The sequence below is a fragment of the Stenella coeruleoalba genome (genome assembly GCF_951394435.1).
Source record: "Stenella coeruleoalba genome assembly, chromosome: 3".
NCBI classification, from domain to species: domain Eukaryota; kingdom Metazoa; phylum Chordata; class Mammalia; order Artiodactyla; family Delphinidae; genus Stenella; species Stenella coeruleoalba.
Window position 1 is genome coordinate 125,008,459 of NC_137148.1, and position 24,576 is coordinate 125,033,034.

At 45.4% G+C, this 24,576-nt stretch overlaps 1 protein-coding gene across 1 annotated transcript in view; it reads left to right on the forward strand.

The window, feature by feature from the left end:
- Nucleotides 1-21,904, forward strand: part of ABLIM3 (actin binding LIM protein family member 3) — a 145,132-nt gene extending 123,228 nt beyond the window's left edge. The window contains exons 17-23 of the mRNA XM_079915343.1: nt 9,257-9,404; nt 10,644-10,673; nt 11,228-11,286; nt 13,272-13,332; nt 14,035-14,042; nt 14,581-14,661; nt 19,422-21,904. Coding sequence (XP_079771469.1) covers nt 9,257-9,404; nt 10,644-10,673; nt 11,228-11,286; nt 13,272-13,332; nt 14,035-14,042; nt 14,581-14,661; nt 19,422-19,535 — 501 coding nt within the window. The 3' untranslated portion in view covers nt 19,536-21,904. The remainder of the gene's footprint in view (nt 1-9,256; nt 9,405-10,643; nt 10,674-11,227; nt 11,287-13,271; nt 13,333-14,034; nt 14,043-14,580; nt 14,662-19,421) is intronic.
- Nucleotides 21,905-24,576: the final 2,672 nt, after the last annotated feature.

A 24,576-nucleotide genomic window follows, 5' to 3' on the forward strand; every position in this document is an offset into this window, starting at 1 on the left:
ACAAGATGGTGGAGTAGAAGGACTTGAGCTCACCTCCTCTCACAAAAACACCAAAATCACAACTAACTGCTGAACAACCATTGACAAAAAAGATTGGAACCTACCAAAAAAGGTATTTTACACCCAAAGAGAAAGAAGAGGCCACAAAGAGATGGTAGGAGGGGCGTTTTTGTGATATAATCAAATCCCATGCCTGCCGGGTGGGTGATCTACAGACTGGAAAATAATTGTATTGCAGAGTTTCTCCCACAGGAGTGAGAGTTCTGAGCCCAACGTCAGGGTCCCCACCCTGAGGGTCTGGCATTGGGAGGAGGAGCCCCCAGAGCATTTGGCTTTGAAGGCCAGCAGTTCTTGAGTGCAGGAGCTCCATGGACAAGGGGAAGCAGATTCCACTCTTGGAGGGACCCAGCACAAAGCAGTGACTCCACAGGAGCCTGGACTAGACCTACTTGTGGATCTTGGAGGGTCTCCAGGGAAGGCGGAGGTCAGCTGTGGCTCACTGTGGGGGCAGGGCAAAGGCCCCAGGGAATACTGATTGGCATGAGTTCTCAGGGAGGGCACAATTTTGGCACCGAGACCTGGCCCCACCCAACAGCCTGTAGGCTCCAGTCCTGGAACACCTCAGGCTAAATAACAACAAGCAGGGCGGGGGACACAGCCCCACCAATCAACAGACAGGCTGCCTAAAGCTGTACTGAGCTCACAGCCACCTCTAAACATACGCCTTGACATGGCCCTGCCCACCAGAGAGACAAGACCCAGATCCACCCACCAGTGGGCAGGCACTGGTTCCTCCCACCAGGAAGCCTGCACAAGCCCCTGGACCAACCTCACCCGCCAGGGGGCAGACACCAGAAGCAAGAGGAAATACAATCCTGCAGCGTATGGAAAGGAGACCACAAACACAGAAATTTAGAAAAAATGAGATGGCAGAGAAATATGTTCCAGATGAAGGAACAAGATAAAAACCCAGAAGAACAACAAAGTGAAGTGGAGATAGGCAATCTACCTGAAAAAGAATTCAGAGTAATGATAGTAAAGATGATCCAATATCTCGGAAAAAGAATGGAGGCACAGACTGAGAATACAAGAAATGTTTAAAAAAGAGCTAGAAGATCTAAAGAACAAACAGAGATGAACAATACAATAACTGAAATGAAAAACATACAAGAAGGAATCAGAAGCAGAATAAACAAGGCAGAAGAATGAGTAAGTGGAAGAGAGAGTGGTGGAAGTCATTGCTGTGGAACAGAATAAAGAAAAAAGAATGAAAAGAAATGAGGATAGTCTCAGACACCTCTGGGACAACATTAAATGCACAAACATTCACATTATAGGGGTCCCAGAGGGGAAGAGAGAGAGAAAGTGCCTGAGAAAATATTGGAAGAGATTATCACTGAAAACTTCCCTAACATGGGGAAGGAAACACTCAATGAAGTCCAGGAAATGCAGAGAGTCCCATACAGGATAAACTCAAGGAGGAACACGCGGAGACACATATTAATCAAACTGACAAAAGTTAAAGACAAAGAGAAAATAGAAAAAACAACAAGGGAAAAGCAACAAATAACATACAAGGGAATCCCCATAAGGTTAACAGCTGATTTTTCAGCAGAAACTCTGCAGGCCAGAAGGGAGTGGCATGATATATTTAAAGTGATGAAAGGGGAAAACCTATAACCAAGATTACTCTACCCAGCAAGGCTCCCATTCAGATTCGATGGAGAAATCAAAAGCTTTACAGAGAAGCAAAAGCTAAGAGAATTCAGCACCATGAAACCAGCTTTACGACAAATGCTAAAGGAACTTTTCTAGGCAGAAAAGAAGAGGCCACAACTAGAAACAAGCAACTTATGAATGGGAAAACTCACCAATCAAGGCAAACATACACTAAAGAAGGTAGGAAATCGGCCACACACAAATATGATATCAAAACCAGCAATCTTGAGGAGAGTACAACTGCAGGATATTGGAAATTCATTTCAAATTAAGAGACCAGCCACTTAAAAAATCTTGTATATGTATATAGACTGCTACATCAAAACCTCATGGGAGCTGCAAACCAAAAATCTACAATAGATATACAAATAAAAATTGAAAAGGAATCCAAACACAACACTAAAGAGAGTCATCAAACCACAAAAGAGAACAAAAGAGGAAGGGAAGAAAAAAGACCTACAAAAACAAACCCAAAAGCAGCCACATAGCACAGATAGATCAGCTCAGTGCTTTGTGACCACCTAGAGGGCGGGATAGGGAGGGTGGGAGTGAAACGCAAGAGGGAGGAGATATGGGGATATATGTATATGTATAGCTGATTCACTTTGGTATAAAGCAGAGACTAACACACCATTGTAAAGTAATTATACTCCAATAAAGATGTTAAAAAAAAAATACCCAAAACAATTAACAAAATGGCAGTAAGAGCATACATATCGATAGTTACCTTAAATGTAAATGGATTAAATGCTCCAGCCAAAAGACATAGGCTGGCTGAACTGATACAAAAACAAGACCCACATATATACGTCTACAAGAGATTCACTTCAGACCTCAGGACACATATAGACTGAAAGTGAGGGGATGGAAAAAGGTATTCCATGCAAAGAGAAATCAAAAGAGAGCTGAAGTCGTGATACTCAGACAACATAGACTTTAAAATAAAGACTGCTGCAAGAGACAAAGAAGTATGCTACATAATGATCAATGAATCAATCCAAGAGGAAGATATAATAACTGAAAATATATATGCACCCAACATAGGAGCACTTCAATATATAAGGCAAATGCTAACAGGCATAAAAGGAGAAATTGACAGTAACAAAATAATAATAGTGAGGGATTTTAACACTCCACTTACATCAATGGACAGCTCATCCAGACAGAAAATCAGTAAGGAAACACAGCCTTAAATGACACACTAGACCAGATGGACTTAACTGATATTTATAGAACATTCCATCCAAAAGCAGCAGAGTATACATTCTTCTCAAGTGCACATGGAACATTCTCCAGGATAGATCATATCCTGGGCCAGAAATCAAGCCTCAGTAAATTTAAGAAAACTGAAATCATATCAAGCATCTTTTCTGACTACAACACTATGAGACTAGAAATCAATTACAGGAAAAAATCCTGTAAAAAACACAAACACGTGGAGTAATGAACATGAAAACAAAAATAAACAAGTGGAACCTAATTAAACTTAAAAGCTTTTGCACAGCAAAGGAAACCATAAACAAAATGAAAAGACAACCCACACAATGGAAGAAAATATTTGCAAATCAAGTGGCTGACAAGGGATTAATCTCCAAAATATACAAACAGCTCATACAGTTCTATATCAAAAAAACAAACAATGCAATCAAAATATGGGCAGAAGATCTAAATATACATTTCTCCAAAGAAGACATACAGATGGCCAAAAAGCACATGAAAAGATGCTCAACATCACTAATTATCAGAGAAATGCAAATCAAAACCACCATGAGGCATCACCTCACACCAGTCAGAATGGCCATCATCAAAAAGTCTACAAACAGGGCTTCGCTGGTGGTGCAGTGGTTGAGAATCCGCCTGCCAATGCAGGGGATACGGGTTTGTGCCCTGGTCCGGGAAGATCCCACATGCCGCAGAGCAGCTGGGCCCGTGAGCCATGGCCGCTGAGCCTGCGCATCTGGAGCCTATGCTCCACAACGGGAGAGGCCACAGCAGTGAGAGGCCTGCGTACCGCAAAAAAAAAAAAAAAGTCTACAAACAATAAATGCTGGAGAGGATGTGGAGAAAAGGGAACCCTTGTACACTGTTGGTGGGAATGTAAATTGGTACAACTGTTATGGAGAACAGTATGGAGGTTCCTTAAAAAACTAAAAATAGAACTACCATATGATCCAGCAGTCCCACACCTGGGTATATATACAGAGAAAACCATAATTGGAAAAGATACATGCACCCCAATCTTCATTGCAGCACTATTTACAATACCCAAGACATGGAAGAAACCTAAATGTCCATCTACAGAGGAATGGATAAAGAAGATGTGGTACATATCTACAATGGAATATTAGCCATAAAAAAATGTAATAATGACATTTGCAGCAACATGGATGGGCCTAGAGATTATCATACTAAGTGAAGTAAGTCAGACAGAGAAATACAAATATCATATGATATCACTTATATGTGGAACCCAAAAAAATGATACAAATGAACTTATTTACCAAAGAGAAACAGACTCACAGCCGTTCAAAATAAACTTAGGTTACCAAAGGGGAAACGTGGTGGCAGGGGGGAGGGATAAATGAGGAGTTTGGGATTAACATATACATAGTATTATATATAAAACAGATAATCAACAACTACCTACTGTATAGCACAGGGAATCTACTCAATATTCTATAATAACCTCTCAGGAAAAGAATCTGAAAAAGAACAGATATATGTATAGGTATAACCGAATCATTTAGCTGTATACTTGAAACTAACACAACATTGTAAATCACCTATACTCCAATATAAAATAAAAATTAAAAATAAATAGGAAAAACTCTAAAGTTTTAAGTTACCAAAAATCTGGACAAACTGTTTTAAATCAATATACCCAAAGCATAATTATTCCTAAAGAGTTCACCTGAAAACTCTTATTTTCCTTTATAATTTATGAAAATATCATCATACCAAGTTAATTTTTTTGCTGACAAACTCTGCAACAGAAATAACATGAACTTATTAACCTTCAGTGAACCTTGGTACACTGAAGGTGTACCAAGTAAAATATGTCTGTATTGACTGATTAAACCAGCAAGCTGAAGCTAGCTTTAACACCAGATATTAATTTAATATTGAATATTTCCTAGATACATGAACCTGATATTCATTCTGGCCAGTTTCTTTTATGTTTAGAAGTATTTAATTTGTAAGCACTTACTTTTAAGTCAATTAAATGGAACTCTTTTATAAATTTAATTTTAACAGTATTTTCCGGAGGTGGAGACATCTCATATGTATAATATGTACACAGACATATAAACAGACCTAACTAGAGATCTCATAGCTTCACCTTAAAAACTTAGTTATGAATCAGGTATTACAGTATAAACTTACTAGTTTATAAATAACAGTTGGAATAAGTTAAATTTGCTTGCTCAGATGACTAAGGCTTTGCTATTTGCGGAAAAGACTTTTAAGATTTGTATTTATCCTTGATAAACCCTTAAGGAGGCTATGAATTAGATTTGGGGTGAGGGAGCCTTTCCAGCAGTTTGAGTTTAAAAGGACTTTTTTGCTTTTTTTTTTTCCTCCTTGGTTTCAGGTTTTACCTGATTGAGCTAATTAGGCTCAGTCTCAGATCAATGTGGGCTGTATTTACATTTCTTATTTGCAGAGATTTGCAAAACAAAGACAGTTGCTTTTAATTCTCAAAAAAACTGGTCTGCTGCCTAAATGATATTAAAAGATTGATTTGCCCAAGTGTACTTTGTTTAATTTGCTTTTTTATATCAGTGCGAAGATTTCTGACTTAGCCAAAATTCAAGAGTTCTATGTTCTAGAATTTTAGGGTTTAATTTATCATGCTTTCAAAAGCTCGCATTAGGCATTCAACAAAGGTCCTTTTTCTGAGTGCACAGGTGAGACCCAGAGCAAAATCTCTATTATTATTTTTATTAGCCCCTGAATATTGCTCCCAGTTTTTACATTATATTATACAGGCTCAGGTAACCCTACTGGTTTCCTTTTGTATGTTTAATAATATTTCCTGAGGGGCAGATTCATATGCCCTGTCTTATGAAGCATTCCCCAGTGAAACATGTATATCACACAATATAATTAAACAAAAGAGAAATAACCATCTTATATAAAGCCCGTTTAGGTATACCAATTTTTATAAACTTTCATCTCAATTCTATCAGCTTTTATACCTTTACCTTTATCTTCCATTAGGACCCAATCATCAAGCCTTGGTCTTTCAAGGAGTCCTAGAAGCTTTCCTTTCTTTTTATCCTCTGACTCTTTTATCTATTTTTAATAAAAGGCTCTGGGGTCCCCAGTGAGGGGTTGAGCCAAGGGACTCAGGCCCTTTTGTCAATCTTTTACTTGATTAATCGGCCTAACTGTTGCCCCCAGTAATTTTTGGCCAGGTATCTCAGTGTAATTTACTTCCAGCCATTTAAATATATATGTATATTTTAAAATATTTATTTATTTATTTTGCCTGCGCTGGGTTTTAATTGTGGCATGTGGGCTTCTTAGTTGCAGCACACGGACTCTTAGTTGTGGCATGCATGTGGGATCTAGTTCCCCAACCAGGGATCAAACCTGGGCCCCCTGCATTGGGAACACGGAGTCTTACCCACTGGACCACCAGGGAAGTCCCTAAATATATATATTTTTTAAGTGGGGTAAATAGAGTGGACTTGTTTGGGGCCCTTTAATGTTGGGGACCTTTGTTCCATCCAGCCTTACATGATGTTCTATCAAACCTTTGTTTTAATCCCATTAACATCCATTTTATTTATCCCATTTTTAAATAATCATCTAAAGATTTCTTTATCCTTTTGGGATAAGTCCCTTTAAAATTTCCACCTTTTTGGGAAGAAGTCTCTAAACTTTCTCTTCAGTTTACTTCCCTGTTAATCAACCTAATTAACATGAATTATCCTAATGTTTTTATTAGCATCTGTAAGACTCACTGAGGGGAAGCAGAGACCACAAATAAGGCTTCCCAAACCAGTTTTTTGTTGTTGTTGTTTTCAATTAAGGGAGTTCTTAGGTTACCGAATATATGTTTTCCACCTTCTAAGTTTTTTTCTTATAAGTACCAGTAACACAGCTCTTTTAAAATTTACCAATTTAGAAGTTTCTCCAATATAAAGGATCCATCATGTGGCCATTAATAAGATGTATCTTATTGATGCAAACCAGTAAGACACCAGAGAAGTCCCCACAACAGAGTATGAAGATGTGGCCTTCACAAAATCTAGAAAGTTTACTCCCCAAAATGGCCTAAGAAAGTAAAGGGCTTCATTGCACAGGCCGATGCAAGGAAAGTTAAGAGGGCAAAAGCCCCTGAGAGTTGGCACAGTCAGACAAAAGACTGCTCAGAATCCCAGTCTATTCGGTTGGCTGCCGAATTGTATACCATATGTGTACCTTCCAGGTGGCAAAGACCAAGTACTCAAAACACAGAAACAGACATATACACATACGTACACACAAAATGCCTAAGAAAATCAGGTAGAACATTTACATCTCAAAGACACAGGGAGAGAAATGCAAGTTCCCCCTAGAAGGGCTTTTGTTTCTTTAAGGTCAGAATTCTGAAAAGATGTTTTATCAAGCAGGCTTTCTCTAACTTAACTGCATATGCAATAGAAGAGCCTCATCTTAGTCATTTTCAGGGCGAGATTTCCTTTAATTCCCAATTAAGTAAGTACTTGTAAGTATACGTGTTGTACATGTATGTCTGGCTGGGGTATTAGTTAGAAGCTGGCAATCTGTCGTTCCTTTTTCTTTTTGTTTTGAAAGCTTTGTTCCCCATTCCAGAGCCAGTTTGTGGAGATAAAATCGCTAGTGATGATCGTGTGGTGAGCCAATGTGCTGTTGTGAGCTTAACTCCTCTAGATTTTACCCTAGATTCATTTTAGCCCTTTTATGAGTCCTGGTTTCTCCCTTCAGTAGCCTACAACCACCATGGGTACTCGGATTATGGAGTGGCCGGCTCTTACGCATGTCCCTGGCAGGCAAGTGTTTAATTGAAAAAGTGGGTTTCCCTTTAGGGACAGCTGCACAGTATGAGGACTTGCCTCTACCGCTCCCACAAGTTTGTGTTCAGGGACACTGAACAGCCTGAGGAAGCTGTGGCCAGCCAGGAGGTGATGTTCCTTCTGAGCTGAAAGCTCTCATGAGATACCTTCACTTTTATTTTGACAAACTCTATTAAAGTAGCCAATTCAAGGAAAAACGACAGGCCAGTCTTCCACCTAATTACCCAGTCCAACCTTACTCAGTGTCTTTCAACTGAGCATAACCCAGGTACCTCTTCTTGAAACTAAGCTTCAAGGATAACCTACTACTCTTCCAGTGAGGAGTTTAACATCACTGAATAAAACTTAGGATCATCAGCCAATAACAGGAGATCTGAGAATCAGGAGAGACTCACCCAAATTCATCTGGACTCTCTGAGGTGGCAGATGGGCCCAAGAATCCTCTGCTGGTACCTAGGCTCTGGATCCTTGGAGAGTTCAGGCAAAGGAGAAAAGTCTGCTCTGGGTCCCTCTGTAGCTGTCAAAACTGTTGACTGCATAACCTAAAAGTTGAGAATTATGTTTTATTCAGCAGACATACTAAGGACCTAAGCCCGGGAGACAGCCTCTCAAATCTGAGGGACAGTTCTGAAGAGGTAAGGGAGGAACCAGGATATAAAGGAATTTTTGCAAAAACAAAACAAAACAAAACAAAGCAGATAGTCAAACGTCCGTCAAAAGATTCTAATTAAAGAAAAAAACAGACATCTCACGTTAATGAATTTAGCCCTTTTCTGTGTACGGGAAGATGCACTGAAATCATTCCTGTGATATGCACCTTAACTATCTAGGCCCAGTATCCTGCTTTACTCCATTCTGAATCCTCTCAGGGTATACTGTTGGTGGTGGCTGCAGAGGCTGACGGCTGGATGGCTGCAACATCCTTTGTTTACCGACCCATGTTAGGTGACGTTCTCTGTTCACAGACCCATCAGTTCCACTCCTAGGTATATACCCAGAAGAACTGAAAACTGGTACTCAAACGAATACACGTACACGCAGGTTCCTAGCAGTACTACTCACAAGAGCCGAAAGACGGAAGCAGCCCAAATGTCCATCAACTCACAAACGAATAAACAAAATGTGGCATATCCAAATGACAGACTATTATTCAGCTATAAAAGGGAATGAAGCGCTAATACATGCTACAATGTGTATGAACCTTGACAACATTATGCTTAGTGAAAGAAGCCACACACACAAAGCCACATATTGTATATGGGCTCTGGTACGTACCACCAGAGCCCCACCCTGACCACAGGACTACTTGTGGAAGAGAAATGAAGTCCCACAAAGGAAAATATGGGTGCTGCAAGGAAAGAGGGACACTGAAAAGGCAAAAAGTGCCAGAGGTTCACTATAGAGAATCTGGTCCCTCAGCCTTTCCTAAGCCTGTTCCATCTCAGTGTTCTTTGCTTCCTTCTAACTTCATCTTGTTCCTCCCCCACCCCCAGCTCCAGAGTGGAATTGGCCGACTAATTCTGAAGGAAGAGATGAAGGCCCGGTCCAGTTCCTACGCGGATCCCTGGACCCCACCCCGGAGCTCCACCAGCAGCCGAGAGGCCCTGCACACAGCTGGCTATGATATGTCCCTAAATGGCTGTAAGCACTGCCCTGTAACCTGCCGGGGTGGGGGCACTCTCTTCCCCATCAGTTCTTCCATTAGTGAATCTGACCTTCTATGGCCTCACCAGGGTCTAGAATACAGACTAAATAAGACCATGCTCCATCCTGAGCAGTCACTTCTGCTTCTTCGGGTCATCTGAAGCCATGACTTCCAATCAGTTTCCATGTAAAGAAAAAACTCTTCTAATAGTCTGAAGATAAAACAGGATGCCTCTTGAGGTAGCAAGCCTCCCATCACTGGAGGTATACAAGCAGAGGCTTGGTTCAAGCACTTTGCCCTGAGAGTCTTTCACTGTAAGCTCCTCCCTGTTCCTGGACTCACACATCCTCTTCCTGCCTCCTCTCTTACTTACCCCTGTGGGATTCAGTCCTGCCAGGAAATCCTATCTCAGGTCAATACTTGATGGATAATAAAAGGTACCATTTATTGCAATCCTGTGTGCTGGGCATTTATAGATACATTATCACCCTTGGTCCTCACAAAGACCCACAATGTAGAGGGATTATTATCACCCACTTTATAGATGAGAGACCTGAGGTTAACCCTCTTGCCCAAGGTCAGAAAGCCAGTAAGTGACTGAGCCAGGATCAGGCCCAGCATAGAGTGACTTCAAGGCCATAAGCTTTTCCCTCTTTGCTGTACTGCACCTTGATTCTAGGTGAGCTCAAACATGACAGTGGTGGTGGTGGTGATGATGATAAAGCCAGTTTTATTGAGGGTTTTTATCTGTCAGGCACTGTGCTAAGCACCTTACTATATTGTGTCCTATATTCTTCACAATAACCCTATAAAGGAGACACTATCCCTCCCATTTTACAGATAAGAAAACAAAGCATGATTTACTTATCTGCAATTGGGTATCTATTAATGGCCAAGCCAGGATGAACTGATGGGCTGTTTCCCTGTTTCACCACTGAGAGGCACTGTTTTCAACCCCTGGCTCTGTACACTGCACCAGTACTGCTCAAAATTCAGCTCCATTCAATGGCATTTGTGCAACAAATATCACAGAGCACCTGCACTGTGCCAGGTGCTGGGCTACAAGCTGGGTGGGGGAGAGAGGATCGGGTGCAGGTGCAACAGTTAGAAACTGACCAGTGAGAAAGGAGGTACTGAAGGAGGGCTCTCCTCCCCGCCGGCCAGGGTGGCCCAGGTATGGGAGCAATTTCTGTCTGTCTCCATGAACGCTGATCTCTGGCTTCCCTCTCTTGCAGCCCCTCGGTCCCACTACCTGGCTGACAGCGGTATGTTCTGCCTGCCCTTCCTTCAGCCCATCATGTTCTGTGAGGGCCAGAGCTGAGTCAGCGGCAGGTCCCCCTTAGTTGTGATGACCATACAACGTGGATGTCCCAGCACAGTCCCCATCTGAAATAGTCCACCCCATGTGTTTGTCAGATAGTGGGTCTTAATCTTTGGTCCTGGAACCAGTGTTGCCATGCCCAACAGCTCCCAGAGAGAAAGAAAGAGCACACGCCTCTTCCACCCACGTGGGAGCCTGCCTGTCTGAGTTCCAGCTCGACCCCAATTCCAGGACACATGGGTCCATCATAGGATAGATGTGTGCAGGTTAACACCAGAAGACTCTGTGAGTGGGTACTTGGGGTGGGCCTAGAATTCTGCCAGGGTGAGGCACCCCTAAGACTGTTAGTTGTAAGCCTGGAGAGAAGTGGAAGGAGCTGGTGGTCCCTGTCTGTCCCCCTTCCCACAAGTAACATTGGCCATTTGTAGCCAGATGACCTCAGGGAGAGGAAACCCTGGCTTGGGGCCCCTGGTAATTGTCTTGGCTCCTTCTTTTCAGACCCCCTCATCTCCAAATCTGCCTCCCTGCCTGCCTACAGAAGAAACGGGCTGCACAGGGTAAGAGAGGCTGTTCCAGGGATATTATCCCCAAGAGGTTCACAATTCCTGTGTTAGCTCAGGAGTGATGACTTACGGGTGAAACCTGGACAGAGGCCTTGGGGCTAGAGGTGCATTAACAAAAGAGCCCCCTGTGAGAGGGGCTGGGAGCACCTAGTATCTCTGGCACAATTACTCCACGCTGAGCACTTTACAAGCACTCACTCATTATAACCCTGCAAGGTAGTTACTATTTTTAATAACTCTATTTTGTGGATGAAGATGGAGGCACAGAGGGGCTCAGTGACCTGCTTGAGCTCTCATTCCTAGTAAGTGCTGAGCCAGGATTCGAGCCTGGGCCAGCTGCCCCCGACAGCCCACACCTGACTGCTGGGTTCCACTCACCCGTTGTGGCTTGGAGCCTTCTGAGCTCTTAGATGTCCTGCGGCGTAAAACCTTCATGGAAGCTGTGAGGTGGTTTAAGGACTAAAAAGGGGATGAAAAATATGTCTTGTTGGCAAAAGGAGAGGCTCTGTGAATAGACAAGTGATGGGGGAAAGGGGAAGGACACTAAGATAGACATTTATTTACTGAGCACCTACTAAGTGTCAGGCACTGTTCTGAGTGCTGGAAGTCCTGCAGTGAATAAATTCGCTGCTCCTGTGGAGCTCACATTCTAGCTGGGGAGACAGACAACCAATAACTGCATGTGTGACTTGAAGTCAGCAGTCATAAGTGCTCAGATGGAAGACAAAGCAAGGAGGCAAAGAGAGAGAAGGTCAGAGAGTGAATTTAAACAAAGGCCTGAGTGCAGGGAGGGACCTCACCTCTCCAAGACCAGCAAGAGCGACCCTAATAGAGGGAAGCACAGTGTCAGAGTCCCTGGGTGGGGAGGATGTGTGGCTGGGATGGAGTGAGCGTGGAGATGAAGCCAGACGGAGATGTCATTAGGGCCCTGTGTGCTGGTAAGGACTCAGAAGGGTTCCGGTAGGTGTGCTGCACCATCCAACTCAGATTTTTTTTTTTTTTTTTTTTTTTTTTTTTTGCGGTACACGGGCCTCTTACTGTCGTGGCCTCTCCCATTGCGGAGCACAGGCTCTGGAGACGCAGGCTCAGCGGCCAGGGCTCACGGGCCCAGACGCTCCGCGGCATGTGGGATCTTCCCAGAACGGGGCACGAACCCGTGTCCCCTGCATCATGTGGTTGAGGCGGACTCTCAACCACTGCGCCACCAGGGAAGCCCCCAACTCAGATTTTTAATGGGATCCCACCTGTGTAGAGAAGAGACTGCAGAGGGACAGAAGTGGTAAACTTGTTAAGAGACAATTCTAGGGTTAAGCACACAAAAGGGATCAGAGGTCCATAGTAGAGCCACGGCTAGTGTTGGGGCCCCACCCGCTCCAAGCGGGGAAGAGACAGACCCTGTCCTCAGCACGCCCAAAGCCTAGACATTTGTTCATGAACAGACAGATGTTTATTGAAAGCCTTTTACGTATGCCAGGCACTGCTCTGAGTGCTTAGAATACCTCAGTGACCGAACAAAACAAAGACCCCTGGCCTTGGAGCCTATATTCTTATAGGGAGAAATCGAAAGCAAGCAGTAAATAGTACACAAGTCACCTTATACACAATGTAGAAGGTAGTAAGTGCTATGGAAAAAAAGGGGGAAATTGAGCAGGATGAGGGAGGTTGGGAGTTGGGGAAGGGGCGATTTGCAATTTTAGATAGAGTTGTCAGGGCAGATCTCAGAAAAAAATATTTGAGTAATGAAAGAAAGCATGAGCTGTAATTCACTAATAAATGAATATTTACTGAGTGCCTACTATGTGCCAGGCCTAGGCACTAGGCATATGGCAGTGAAGTAAATCACTCCACCTTGAGACCGAGGCTTCTGAGAGGGCCCCGTGTCCCACCAGCCCCAGTGCATTTTCTGGAGATGGGTGAGTACTTCAGGGAGGCAGAGGTGAGCGTGCCTCAGGCCAGCCCTGGTTCTGTCTCCCCTGCAGACACCCAGCGCAGACCTATTCCATTACGACAGCATGAATGCTGTCAACTGGGGCATGCGAGGTGAGTGCCGGCCTCTCCTGGGACTTCACAGGGACCTCATTATAATGCACTGCTCATAATAGCCCGTTTGACAGACGATTTTCGTCCCACGCTGGGCTCTGTGCAAACCCCGAGTTCCCTTTCACTTCCCATTCCCTCCCTTTTCCCCTGCTCTTCTCTCATCCTCTCAAGTCCCTGGCCTTGGGTGATCTCCAGGCCATCTGTCCCATCTGGATTCCCAGAGCCATCACAGAGTGCTTGCTGTTCTCCCAGTACTGCTGAGCTAGAGTTGCCTGCCAGCCCCGGGTGGAGGGAAATACTCAGAGCCAAATGCACATTCTTCCAAGAAAAAATTCCATGAGCCTCATGCTCTCTTCCAGTGATGCTCTCCCACCAGCCTCTTCCAGCTCCTACAAGCAGGCTCAGGCAGGAAGGCAGGCCCACATCAAACCCTGGAGGGTTCCCCCCAGAAAATGAAGGATCTCACCCATGTGCTTCATGGTCCCAGACTCTTCTTACTTCTATTCTAAATATCTCAAACGTCATTTTCCCCCTAAAAACCTATCTCTGGATCAGCCCAACCCCTTTCTCCATTGTGTTCAAACCATCCTTGATTTGGGATGAATTCAATAAGGACAGTGTCTCTATGACAGAGGCCAGTGTAGTGATGCAGAGCAAAGACTGATGGTTTCTACTTTGTGTGTGTCTCTTTTCTCTCTACAGAGTACAAGGTAAAGATACACAGACCCTGGGGGTCTCCGGGACCCTGCATGTTGCTACACTGGGGACCAGCAGGAAGATGACAGCACTGTCTATGCAGGGAAGGGAACATCGATAAATAACCCCAAGGGTCCTCTCAAGACTAGCATTTCAAGTGCCTCCTTGGCCCAGTTTCCCTGAATCCTGCCCTACATCTCTTGCCTCCTGAAACCAGACAGTTCCCCCGGGCCTCGGAGACTCTCTAGAGGCTTGCCAATCACAGATATGAGACATTTACACTCAGGAGCCCTTGTGCTCACATTAAGGCCAAATGCAACCAAGCTCATCCCTGGCAGTATTCAAGGACTCCAGGGCCTTGCCTTTTGGGAGAAGGTGCCTTGAGGCTGCCAGGAAGCCCGAAAAAGGACATACTCAGCCCTTCCTCCAGACTTTAATCTCTGGCTCTTTCTGGACAGAGGAGGGAGACCCAGCCAGACACAAAATATGTCTGAAGGGACAAGCCCACCACCCTCACCCAACCTACAAATATCCCCCCTCCTCTCTTCTTAGATCTACCCTTATGAACTGCTCCTGGTGACCACAAGAGGGAGAAACCGACTGCCCAAGGATGTGGATCGGACGCGTTTAGAGGTATGTGTAGAAAACTGAGCAGGCGCCTTTGGGTTTGAAGTGATTCCAGAAATTGCCTGGTCTAACCCAGCTTGGGAGGAGCAGGCAGAATGAATGGCGTAAAGGTCACACAGCTGGTTAAAAAAGCAGAGATTCCAACCTGGTTTCCTTAGCCCAAGACTGTTCCCTGCTGTTCTATGCAGCCTCCTCAATTCAGTTAGCATCTGTGGTGCACAACTACAGCATGTCTCCAAGTGGGGCTGATGCTTCTGCAGACATAAGAGAAGAGCTAGATTTGGTTCCTGCCCTCTAAGAGCCTGCAGTCTGTCCGATAAGAAGAAACACAGCACTGGTGTTATACAGGATTGTATAGAAAACCAGTGCCTGTGACAGGGAAGGATGGGGGACAGCTCTGTGCAGAGGGTAAACATATAAGCAAGTCTCAAGCAAGACTCCCTAGGTTCCAACCCTGATGCTGCCATGCCCAACTGGACAGCTTGGCCACATGACAACCTCTCCAAACTGTAGTTTTCTCCTCTGTAAAATGGGGTGACTGTCATGCTTCCCTCAGGTTGCCAAATGACATACATGAGACAATACACATAGAGCCCTTCACACAGAATCTGGCAGTGTACTGAGTAGAAAATTCTTCATAAGTGTTTCATTGCTGTTACTCAGAGAAGACCACTAAAGCTGGGTGGGGTGATACAGGCTTCCAGGAAGAGGAAGGATTTGGATGGACTTTTGGAGATGGGCAGGTTTAGATGGATGGAGAGGCAGGAGAGCAACATGAGCAGTGGGAACAGCATAAATAAGGTGCAGACATGGCCTGACCGTGGCACTGGGCTCTCAAGCCATCCAGTCCACTTGGCATGGAGTCCCGGTCCCTGGTTACATTAGTTCCAGGAGCACATGCTGCCCTTTTCACCCCAGTGCCTCTCCCTGGAACACCCTTTCCATCTTGCCAGCCTCCTCACTCATCAGGGCCACATTCTAGTGATGCCTGTGCCCCAAAGCCTCCCCTAAGCCTTCTTCAGGATGTGTCGCTAACCTCTTCCTCCAGCGTCCCCAGCCCTGCGTCCAGAGCACAGATCCAATACCTTCCTTTCTCCTTTGCATCAGATCATCAAGCCATCCATTTCCTCTGCCTGGACTAGGGGAGGTGTCAGGAGATGTCTGTGGAATTGAATGCAGGCTTGTAAGAGAGGAGGCTCAGCACTTCTTGGGACCACCCCTGACCTGACGGCTGATGAATTTGCCCAGAGTAGAGGGTTGGAGCTGCAGGAGGGAGATGTGAGTGGGTCAGGAAGCTCTGTGAGTCCTTTCAGCTCTAGCATGCTGGGGTAGCAGGGAAGGAAGCAGATGATTCTCCCCACATTTATAACAAGGGCTTCGTTTCACAGTCTAGCAGTGAGTGTCTGCCGGTGCTGAAGGGGACAGCTCCGACGGCAGCTCACTGGAGCCAGCACTTAGGGGTGGAAATGTTCACGAACCTGGTTCATAATGGAGGACCAACTGCTCTCCTACATCCTCCAGGACACCCAGAAGCTCAGACCAGGAAAACGCAACCTTCTCTAAGCATCAGAATCACTTAGGGAGCTTTTTTTAAATACCAATACAGGGCCCCATCTGAGTCCAATCAAATCACAATCTGGGGAAGGAGCTCAGGCATCAGTATTTTTCAGAGGCTCCCAGGGATGTCTAATATATAGCCTGAGCTGAGACCACTGGGCTAGAGACACTGTCCTAGCTGTCTGCAGCAGTTCAGGAAGGGCACGGAAGAAGGAAACCCCTGACTCTCTCCTCAAGGAGCTCGGAGTATAGATACTTGTTCACTCAATAAATATTTATTGTAACCTATTATATACACCAGGTACTGTTCTAGGTGCCTACAACATATCAGTGAACAAAACAAGGACCCCTGCCCTCTTGGGGCTGACATTCTCATGTGAGGAGACAGACAGTAAATGACACAAGTAATAAATATAGGATATAGTATGTTGGGAAGTAACCAGGCTGAGGGAAAGGGTAAGAGGAGAACAGAGTGAGGGGGGTTGGGAGTTGGAGGGGTGAGTTGCAGTTTTCAGTAGAGTGGTCAGAGTAGATCTCATTGAAAACATGACATCTGAGCAAAGACTTCAAGTAGGTGAGGGAGTTAGCCATGCTTATATAGGAAGGAAGAGCATTCTGGGCCAAGGGAACAGCTGCTGACAAGGCCATGATGCAGGAGTGAGTCTGGTGTGTTGGAAGACGGCAGGAGGTGAGTGTGGCTGGGGCCACGTGACCCCAGAAGAGAGGATGAGGAGATGAAGGCCAGGCCATGCTATGTGACAGACACATGAAGAGATCACTGCACTAATGAGAGTGCACTAATGAGAGTGCACTAATGAGAGTGCCGGTGATTGAGTGCCAGCCACTGTGCCAAGCATGTGACCCGCATCATCTCAGTCACCCTCACAATATCCGTGAGGTAGGTACTGGCATGCTGCCACTCTCAGAAGAGGACATTGAGGCTCAGTGAGGTTACCATATCCAAGGTCACACGCTCCTATCTGCCTGGCTGTAAAGCCTATGCACTTAACCTTTATGCTTTAAAATCTGCGGTGAATGTCAAATGGACAGGGCTGCCATTGTGTGCTCTGAGAACTCAGAGGAGAAAGGAGGCTCCACGTGGCCCTTAACAGGAGGAGAGAAGAAAAGCCTCAGACTCCTTCAGTGTGTCCTACAGTGTTTACTTGAGTAATTTAGTCTGCCATTCCTTTAAATTGAGTCTTATTTAAAAAAAAAAAAGATTTTTAAACACAGTGGAGAAAGCCAGCTAGAGAATCAGTAGTAACCATCACTCTCTAACAACAACAACAAAAAGAACAAATGAGACAGTTCCCCTCAGTCTTTACTATGGAAGGAGCAGAGAATGCTCTCATATCCACATAGTTTTCAGCACTCGAGTGCAAGTAAAACAGATTTGGGCGAGTCAATAGCACGAACAAAAGAAGAGGGGCACTGTCTAGACTGGTGGAGTCTAACAACCAAATGTGACGTGTGGATGCTGTCTGAATCCTTATTCAAACAAACCAACTAAAAAAAAACACTTTGAGACAATTAGGGGAATTTTATTGTAGACAGGTATTAGGTAATTCTGTGGAATTACTGTCATTTTTTCCTTGCCCATGCTGTTGTGGTTATGTAAGAAAATAGCCAGTATGTTTTGAGATGCAAACCGCTGTATGTAGGAGTGAACAGACAGTGTCTGCTTTAAGACACTTCAGCAAAGGAAACAGATGAAGCAAATGTGGTAAAACTCTTTGAATCTGGATGATGGGTATGGGTGTGCATTTTCTCTCTTTTGTGTATTTTTGAAATTTTTCATAAAAGAAAGACATATTTATGAAATTCTTAATGGGACTGACCAAGAGGGGCAGTGAGAGTACACTGCATTTGGAATCAGAAGCCCTGGACTTTGGTCTCAGCTCTGCTATTTACCTAGTCTCCTCTCCTCCCTCCCTCTTGGGCAAGTCATTTTAATTCTCTGACTTTTGCTTTTCTCATCTTTCAGTTGGGTAGAAATAATTCCTGGTTTTCAGAAGAAAATCAGGTCAGAAGAATTAAAGGAGAAAAATGAGGGTGAATGTACATTTATGAACTACTGAGCATAATACAAACGCAATACAAGGAATTGGTGGTAGTGTTAAATATTAAGTACTAAAAAATCAACTCAGAGTCATCGGCAGCCAACGATATCTAACAAAAGTATCAAAGTTACTTTTACCTAAAGTTCTGGAAATGTGGCGAAAACATTAATTCACAGGGACAATAGGCCAGAGAATTGTCTAATTGTTACGTGGCTGTATACATGATTCTCATTCAATCTCCCTCAATACTCAATTAGCTAATATAATTGCTACCGACAGCAAGTGAATGCAGGAAGTTTACAGGAAGGATATATGGCCATCTATTTCTATCTTTAAACATAACTGTAAATTTTATTTTGAAAAATAAAATTTCAGACCTCCAGAAAAGCTGCAAGAATTGTAAAATGAGTATCCATCTACCCTTCACCTAAATGTACCAATTTTTCACATTTTGCCACATTTTAAGTGCCATATATTTCTAACTCTAAAAGCTTAGCATAATGTATCAACTTTCAAAGCTGATGGGAAGGGGCAGGAGAGAGGGCAGGCAGAAAGGGGTTAAAAAACCTGCCAAGGCATGCAGAACAATGTTTCATTATATGGCATACTTGTTTTCAAATAAGAAAGAGATGAAAGGACATTTCAGGGAGTGGGGGTTGGAGAACTCTGGACAGTAACTTTTTTTCATTGACTGGCCTAAGGAACAACCTTCCAGATCATTTGTAAACTAATTAGTAAGAGGAAATACGCCCTAAAATCTTGGGCATGCCTCCTTTTTCTTCCAAAGCAAAGAGCGATAACATTAATCCATACACACTCCTGGACACAATGCATGGAGCAGGGACTGCAGAAAGGGGAGGTCAACTGGGACGCATCGAGAGGCACTTCGGTGAAGCAGAAGTCCCACCTGAGTCCTGGGCGGGGGAGGCCTTTCCAGCCAGACCAGCTACAGAGGTCCCTCCCAGGAAACAACCACTCACACACTGATCCATTCAACAGATATTCATCATACACCTTCCATGGGTCAGACACTGCCAGGCACAGTGTACCCAGAGGAAACGTACAGGAACCAATCCTGCCTCCACCTGCCCCCAGCCTGCACCTCACATCCTCAAGCTGTTCCCTCTGTCTCCTCCCACCTCCTTGCAGCGCCACCTGTCCCAGGAAGAGTTCTACCAAGTCTTCGGCATGACCATCTCCGAGTTTGACCGGCTGGCCCTCTGGAAGAGGAATGAACTGAAGAAGCAAGCCCGGCTGTTCTAGGCAGAAGCTCTATAAATATATATGCATTTATATAAAGATATATGTAAAGTCTCTATACTGAAGCTCGGTATAATCCTCTCGTGTAATGGGACACACTGCCTGCCATGAGACTTGCTTTTCTGTATCGTCAGGCAAGCCCACATCTTCAAGATATTTTTATGCTCCTTCCTTTCTCTTTTCTAAGTGCAATGGGATTTGGGAAGGGATTCGTGGGGACTCCCATCCTTTTACTGGGAAGACTTTTTATACTGAAACATCTCTCCTGACTTGAGTCCCCTAAGGTCCAACTCTCTTTGCTAAAGGAGGTGCCTGAAGGAGTCTCTCTTCTCTCTGCTTCTCGGCTCTTTTCCCCAGTCTCCAGGGAGGATGCTGCAGTTTTCATACCTTATTGGCCCCAGAGGGGCCCTCTCATGGGAGGATCCACAGCATTCTCCCCAAGTCACTGAGCACCTTTGAGAGCTCTGAAGAATTTTCTCATCACCCCGACTAGGACCTCAATGCTGTCTGGGGGTGATGCAGCTAGAAATGTGGGTTTCATGTCTACTCGTTACAGAAGTAAACAAGTGGATAGGGCCCTGGCCTCTCCTCTCCTCTTCAATCCTCCTCCTATCCTTGATCCTCACCTCTCTCTAGTCCAAATCTACGCCTCATGGTAGGAAAAGAAAAAGCACTTCCCTTCCCTGCACTATTACTTCCAATGGCCCCCTGCCTGGCCCCTATGTGGAGAACCAGAGGGAGGGAGCGGGAGCTGGAAGCAGGAGACAGAGCAGGGCACCCGTTAGCACTGGAGCTGCAGGACCTCTTGGGACCCTCCCTCATTGCTCCCAGAACCTCCTGACCCTTCCCCCTTTGGAGGAGAGGCCCATTATTGAAGCTTGTATTTTTCAGCCTTACTACAATCTATGTGCCTGACAACTCACCACAGGGCTAATGTTCCCACCACAGCTCCAACCGAACAACTAGACAGACAACCTCTAACACTCCCCGCCCAAAGGTAATATAGGCCATGTCCTATAGAAAGTTTCCCAGCCTATGTCTTCTGGTCCCTGGGCTGGCAGAGCAACCCAACCAGACCCCCACCAGTCCTCGGCTTGCATTGCAAAGTTGGCCGTGGTTCATGGGGGAAACTTTTGAAGAATGACTACTTATGAAATTCCAAAATGGAGCATTGGCCAACACCACTCATGGTCATACTGATTTCCCCAGTGGCTGCCTTTCCTGCCTCCTTGGCTTCTGGAACAGGGGTGAAAGCTTAACCTTCTCCCCACCCCAAACCTGCAACCACGAGTTGGTGATATCTGGTGGGGTCTGTTCCTTCCTGGAGATGGCTGGAGTCAGACCACTGAGGTCGTGGAGGAAGAATGAAGAAGTAGAGATGGCAGTTACCACTCTCAAGAGGTTATGTGTGGTGGCAAATGTAGAACTGACTTCAACTCAACAAGCCCTCACTGAGCACCTGCTGTATACTGAGCACTGGATGGGGGAGGGAGACGGAAATACTGGGATGAGCAACATGGGGCCCGACTTCAGGGGCATGCCTACTAACAATGGGTACCGTAAGGCAGGTACTCAAACATGATGGATGTGAGGCAGAAAGTGATAGGAGACAGCACGAGAAAATGTGACATTACTAAGAAGGCATATGCAGCTGGTGCAGACCAAGGAAAGCTTTCTGGAAGAGACTGCATTTGAGCGGAGTTCAGGAAGGATCTTTGTAAACTGGGAGGAGACTAACTTGAAAGGGTCATAGGATGAGGGGCCATAAGGGAGGTCTAATATGCTCTCATTTAAAATGTCAGCCCTCTCTTCATCTTTTCTTTTTGGCCAATATCTTTCAACTGTCCTGACCCCTTTGGAAATGTCCCCAGCCAGACACATTCATTGAAACTGCCTCATTATCACTGGTTGAGAACTTGGCGAGATTGAAGGGCTTTTGTTATTGTTGGATATTTTTTTCCCATAAATGCACATAATTTCAACCCAGACTTGTGTCCTTCTGTTGTTTCTAGTGTGAGTGAAGATGAGTGACATGGGGAGAGACTGAACCATGCACATTTTTCAAAATAAAAGTGTCAGAGAGCAGCCCTCCCTTGGCCTCAGTTTCTCCTTCTGTAATAAAGTTTGACCAGGTAAGCATTACCCAAATTGTTTCCTGCAGAACACAGGGTCCTGCAGGATGGAAGAGGATGTTCCAATAACAAATAAGGTTTGATGATCAGAAAATAATAATAAGACCCAGGTGAGCTGGCGACTTCCAAGAGGTAGTGAACCTGGAGGTGGGGAGGCATGGTGAGTGTCAGAGTACTCATGGTCAGTAAACCACCCAGCCTCTGCATTTGACCTCATCTGATTCAGTGTTGCAGTTATTTGACAAACAAGAGGAGGGAGATCAAGAGTAGAAGGACATGGAACTCACCTCCCCCCCCAACACACATCAAAAATACATCTAAATGTGGAACAATTCTCACAGAAAACCGATTGAAAACTAGCAGAAGATCTCTTATACAACCAAAGCTGCAAGTAAGATCCCCTTGTAACCAGGTAGGACAAAAAAGAAAATAAAGGCATCAGGAAGGGACCAGTACCTCTGGGAGGGAGTTATGAAAGAAGAGAGGTTCGCTCACCCTGGGAACCCCCGTTGCCAGCTGGGAGGTCCGCCGGGACAGATAGGGAGCTGAAAGGGCCTGGTCTCTGCTCATGAGGAGTGTGTGTGTGCTGGCTTGCTAACAATCAGGGCAGAGAGAGACCAGCGCTTGACGGCTGCCACGTCGTCACACTTCTCAACCCAAAATGCAGTCAAGGCGGGCCTGCTAATAGGCACAACAGCTAGGCACTGAAACTCGGCCTTCAGGAGAGGGACCCTGGGAGAGGACTCAATCTAGCTGTGCAGAGATAACCAGAAGGGCCTGGAGTGTGGTCTGGGCCACCGCTGTTACCACATGCCACAGGGGCCCAGTCCACCATAGGAGCCCCAATTACAGCATGCGCAGGGCAGGACATGGGTCTACCATAAGAGCCCCACTGTCAGCGTGCTCACGGAGGGATGCAGCACCAGTGGTGGTGGACTTTGTGAGTCCACACATGTCAGGAGTGGGGCTGACATCATCCAATTATCAGGGCTCCCATAGCGGGGGCGGGTCCAAGAACAGGTCCAGAAACAATGGACCATGTTGCTGCGCACACCAGGTGGCATAGCCATCACAGAATCACAAATCCCCTGCGACAGCCGCTGGGGAGGAGTTTGCAGTGGTTCCTTTCCCAGCAGGAACACTCCTGTCCTACCTACTTCACACCACAGCTTGCAGTCATATCTGGGGCAGACAAGCCCTGGGAGAGCCCTATCATAGAGGCACCCCAGGTGCCAAGTGGCAGCACAACCACCTTGATTCCTGCAGCCACAATGCCCCGGCCCCCAGTGCCTGCCTGACACTAGGTCTCGGACAAACACTATGGAGAAAGGGACATAACCTTGGGCTGCTTCTGGGCAAAACCAGGGATGCCTGCACAAGGTTCTCTGTGACCACTTGGCCTCACTTGCTTCAGCACTCACCTCCTTGGGGACAGAGCACACACTTAAGGGCAATGCAGCCTTACTAAACCCAACCCTCAGGGCTTCTACTTCAACAACTGGGGAGCAGACCCCACCCCTGACAGGGCTGTGACAGCCACAGGGGAAAGAGGAGGTCCCACCCAACTTCCAGTGCAGACTCAGGTTACCACAACACCAATCACACCCCCCATCAAGGGGATAATTTCCACTCTGAGGAAAGACATGGCTGACATCCATACCAAAACTACTGGATTCACACAGTCTACACAGGAACACTCATACATTAAAAACAGCCCTTCAGTGGGACTTCCCTGGCAGTCCAGTGGTTAAGACTCTGCCCTTCCACTGCAGGGGGTGTGGGTTCAATCCCTGGTTGGGGAACTAGGATCCCACATGCCACAGAGTGTGGACAAAAAAAAACCAAAACAAAAAACAGCCCTTCAAGACCACAGTAGATAAGCGTTTCTCCTAAATTCATAGAAACAGAGAAGTTTAAGTAAAATGAAAAAGCAGAGGAGCTACTCCAACTGAAAGAACAACAGAAATCCCCTGAAAGAACAAACAGTAAAATCTCTCTAGTCTGCTAGACACCGCGTTCAAAAAGGAGGTAATAAAAATGCTAAAGGAATTAAGAAAGGTTATCGACAGAAACGCGGATCACTGTAACAAGGAACTAGAAACTATGAAGAGGAACCAATCAAAACTAGACAACGGAATTGCCAAGATAAAAACCAAGCTAAAATCAATGAATAAGACAAAGATACTACAAAAAAAGAAAATCACAGGCCAATATCACTGATGAACATAGACGCAAAAATCATTAATACGATACTAGCAAACCAAATCCAACAACACGTTAAAAGGATCATACACCATGATCAACTGGGATATGTCCCAGGCATGCAAATATTCTTCAATATACGCAAATCAATCAGTGTGATCACCACATTAACAAACTGAAGAATTTAAAACCATATGATCAGGACTTCCCTGGTGGTCCAGTGGTTAAGAATCCGCCTCCCAATGCAGGGGACACGGGTTTGATCCCTGGTTGGGGAACTAAGATCCCACATGCTTCAGGGCAACTAAGCCTGCACACTCTAGAGCCCAAGCGCCACAACCAGAGAGCCCATGTGCTGCAACTACTGAGCCCATGCACTCTAGAGCCCACATGCCACAACTAGACAGAAGCCCGCATGCCGCAACAAAAGATCCCACATGCCACAATGAAGATCCTGTGTGCCGCAACTAAGACCTGACACAGCCCCCAAAAATAAATAAATAAATATATATTTTAAAAAAACCATATGGGGGACTTCCCTGGTGGTCCAGTGGTAAAGAATCCACCTTACGATGCAGGTGACACGGGTTCGATCCCTGGGTGGGGAACTAGGATCCCACATGCCTCAGGGCAACTAAGCCTGCGCACCACAACTACTGAGCTTGTGCGCCTCAACTAGAGAGCCTGCGTGCCACAAACTGCAGAGCCAC